This window comes from Malurus melanocephalus, unplaced genomic scaffold (genome assembly GCF_030028575.1).
Source record: "Malurus melanocephalus ecotype Western Australia unplaced genomic scaffold, MMel_1.1 scaffold_624, whole genome shotgun sequence".
In the NCBI taxonomy this organism is placed as follows: Eukaryota; Metazoa; Chordata; class Aves; order Passeriformes; family Maluridae; genus Malurus; species Malurus melanocephalus.
In genome coordinates, this window is record NW_026623856.1 from 46,035 (window position 1) to 50,065 (window position 4,031).

The 4,031-nt window shown below is 34.4% G+C and overlaps 1 protein-coding gene across 1 annotated transcript in view; it reads right to left on the reverse strand.

The window, feature by feature from the left end:
* Positions 1–307: 307 nt before the first annotated feature.
* SPCS3 (signal peptidase complex subunit 3) overlaps positions 308–4,031 on the reverse strand; it is a 7,831-nt gene continuing 4,107 nt past the window's right edge. The window contains exons 3-5 of the mRNA XM_057383335.1: positions 2,710–2,784; positions 1,197–1,312; positions 308–756 (exon numbers count right to left, since the gene is read on the reverse strand). Coding sequence (XP_057239318.1) covers positions 624–756; positions 1,197–1,312; positions 2,710–2,784 — 324 coding nt within the window. The 3' untranslated portion in view covers positions 308–623. The remainder of the gene's footprint in view (positions 757–1,196; positions 1,313–2,709; positions 2,785–4,031) is intronic.

The window sequence follows — 4,031 nt, forward strand, 5'->3', positions numbered from 1 at the left end:
ACTTAYGCTTACGTCTCATGCTTAAAATCTTAAGACTCATACTGAATAGATTTCTTTTTATTCTTCCAAGAATCTGAGGCTGACTGACAGAAAATGAATTATCAGTTTTCCAAGTAGCTGCTGGCAGTCTCTACAAAGTACCAAGCTTTCCCTACTGTAACATACTGAGCATGGATTTAGAAAAAGGCCCTAAAATGGAACAGCTTCAGGCACTCACAGAAACCAACTCCAGAAGGTGTATTTAGAGTTCTATACATATTAAATAGCTACCACACTACTTAAAAAGCCCAAACACAGGAAGTCTATCTTCTGGTTTAAAAATATTTATTTAAAAGAAAAGGAGATCTATACTTAGATGGCCAAGAAAAGAATCCTCTGGTTTCCCCCCGCCCCGCTCYGGCAAAACCATTACTCCACAATTTACCTTTCTTTAAGTTTCAGCTTCAATGGTATGCTAGGAAAAAAAAATCCTGAACTTTCATTTCCTTTTCCCATGCTACTCGCCTGAGGAAATTAAATTCCTTTCAGTGAAAAGTTGCATGAGATGCAAAAAGAAACGGCAATAAAATGTATTCACAATATACAAGTATAAAAATATTTTGCTAATGATTCAGTACTATAATTTAATAACTTTTTGTTGTTTCATAGGTATCTGGGAAAGGTACAGACACATGTCCTGATCCTGTTACAAGAGGTAGAATGCCAGCATTTGGTACAACATTCCAGGAGAGAGTCAAGGTGATATTCCTGTTTCCCCTGCAAAAGCAACGAAGATTTTTAGCACAAATACTCAAGTTAACCAATTTAATTAACAATGACTAATATTACACATATTAGAATACAGATTGTTTTTCTGGTCCAGAAACAATAAGCTTTTAATGCAGTTACTGCCTACTTTTTTTTTTTTTTACTTAACATCTTTGGAGTTGAATACATCACAGAACCAATTCTACGCAGACTGAAAGCAGAAACCCAGAAGCCTGTCACTCATAATAGCAGTGCATCTTCTAATCTACAGAATACATAGGATATCTTGTATCCCAAGGTCATCTTGTAACATTTAAACCACAATGATGCAACAAAAATGACAGAGTGCCAGATACCTTACCACACCAATGAACACCCATATTAAATGCAAAGCATGCAAGTAAATCAAGATACCATGATTAACAGTAATAAACCACATATTAACTTACTTGAGACCATTTCCATCATCAAAGAAAAAGTACTTTGACTTCATGTCTTTTAAGGACAGTCTTGGGTTATCTCCTCTCAACATGATCTTGTCCCAAAGGACCACCTGATTTAGTGCCTAAAAACACAATTATAGTCAAGTCAGCAAGGTACCTCACCAGATCACACTCAGACACTGGACTTTCATTGCATTATTCATCGAAACCCCCCGAAGTACATGCTTGCAATCCATAACTAATTTCACAAAATAATGCTTTACTGRGGGGTAATCTAGTACTACTGCATAGTGATCTATGGCACAGAATAAATGGAAACAAGGAACATCTTAAAACACAAGAAAGCCATTTTAAAAAAGTTACATGCTTTAGAGGAAATACAAAGCATAATGGGGTTTCCTTCTGAATTAGAAAGGTAAGTCACTTTTAAAGCAGTATTTAGACTTTGTTTCAAATAAAGGACTTAAATTGAGTATCATGATTGCTTATGTATTTAACATCTTTCCAACTTTCAGAGAAATCTTGAATTGCAAGCCTAACCCCTAAAAATTTATGAACAATTGTAAGTCCTTAAGTTACTGAAATTTTATACTGTTGTTTGAAGCAGATGCCCAACGGTCTTGGGCATATAAACAATAAAACAATATACAAATAAACAATTTACAGAAAATACTTCTCAGTATTTGTGAGAAATAGTGTTTCATCAGAAAAAAAAATCTAAAATATGAAACAATACAATAAAATCTCAGAAACCCTAAAAAGTATTCTAGTACAAATACAATATCCACCATTCTAATGTAACTTATTAACTTCAAAGAAACAAGAAAACAAAGAAAAGTGATAGTTTTGTACAGCATGTTAAGAAAACCCTCAAAGTTTTCACTATATCCTTGAAATGTGACCACAGCAGCTTTAACTAGAATTCAGTGGTACCATGGCAGAATGGTGTTTCATTAATTTTTTTAAAGGCTGTTCCACATAGCTTCTATCACATCAGTAAAAAGGGTGTTCAGCTAGACAAAGGGAAGTATCAGTAGCAATCAAYTTAAAGGAGCAATGCAAATTATTCTGAGAAGTAAGACAAGGTAATGTGAATCAATTACGAGGTTACAGTAACAGGGAGGGGTAACCACTTCTCTGATCTATGAACAAAAGACACACCACACCAGGCTAGCCTAGAAGCCACTCTCTCTAACAGCAGTCAAYTACGTTGTTAGAAAAGAGTAAAACAGAAAAGGTGAAAAAACTCACAGTATACTATTGCTTGCATACTGCAACACAAGGCAAGTGTTATTTTTCTGCCATTCTACTGGGCATATATCAAGTTAGGTTTCATTAAGGTGAACTTCCCACCCTGCAGTTAAACTGGCAAGAAAATGATCATGAAGACCAGTAAAAACAGCCCAGGCTAGTAGGAAATGCTGGAGGCCTTAACTCTTCCCAGCAGAACTACAGAATGTTTAAAAATAGCTGCAGTACCAAAATGGGTAATTGCTTCAAACCTCTTTTTAATACTTACATTGTTTTTTGTTGAATATTCTGCAGACAAATATAGAAACAATTGTTTAACATTCCAGTCAAATATACTCTGCAGATGTATGCAAGTTAAGAAAAATACCATATTGTACTTACATAACCTTGTTTTATTTTTACTAGATCAAAGTAGACTACAATCATTACAGTGAGTTCTTACATTTCAACATATCTCATTCAAAAATTAGAGCACTTCTAGCAGTTTGAACACATATTTTAATCATATTAAAGTGACAGGTTTTTAGGTGGGTTTTTCTTTTTACTATTTATGAAATCTAGCAGCTGTTTTTCCTCCAATGGTTTAAGAGTTCTATATTTAACACTGCGAGCTAGTAACCAGAATCCTCTGTTAGAAAACCTATTATAAAACCTTAAACATAAAAGGCACAACAGAATTCTTCTATAAATAACCTCAAGGCATTTTTTATACTATCAGGGAACCCTTGTATCCAACTGTGGATCAAAATACAAYAGTGTTAAACTATATAAATACAAAATTGGCAGAGCGTAGGGAATTCAATCACCCCTTAACACTCACATTAGAGAAGTAAGAATATGGGAAGTATTTCATATTGGAAAGCACACCAGAAATTAGCAAATTCGATTCCCTACTGACAGCAAAGGAAGCTCATTAGATTTGAACAAAACTCTGCTCAGTAAAGAACTGATGAGTGCCATTTGAGACAGAATAATAATGCTGGGATTCTAAATAGCCGTCTGCTTTTTAACAATGATGCGTGACTGCTAAGGAAACAACCTTTTAAATCACGAGAAAGATTAGCTCTAATCTTTTATTTCCTTGTCCTCCTTTGTATTCTATTTCCCATTCACCTCAAAGAATAAATAGATTCTCTAACCAGTCTCAAAATCTGTTTTATCTTCTTCCACTCATCCCAAGACAAACATGTTTTTCAGCTACTAATTCAAAGGGCAAAAAAGGAAAGAATTAAATATTTAACTGCTGTCACTGCAAGAATAGGTAGAGCTATTTTACTTGAACGTTTTTTACTTGAACTTGAACCTGTCTCATAATATCAAACAAGATTCTGAAGCTCTCCTTTGGTAGGATTTCCTATCACTTGCAAAATTTAGCAATGAATTAAGCAAGCTTAAAGGAGATTGTGAAAACTGCATCTTCCCCTCTCCTTTCCATAGTTCCTTTTTCTAACTGCCATTTTATTTAACTTCTCCCAGGACTAACAACTTATTTCTGGTAGTTAGAACAGTCCATGTACCTATATCTCTTTACAAATTTTAAACAAAAAACCCTACCAGACAGTTCATTATACAACTCTAAATATGCAAGGT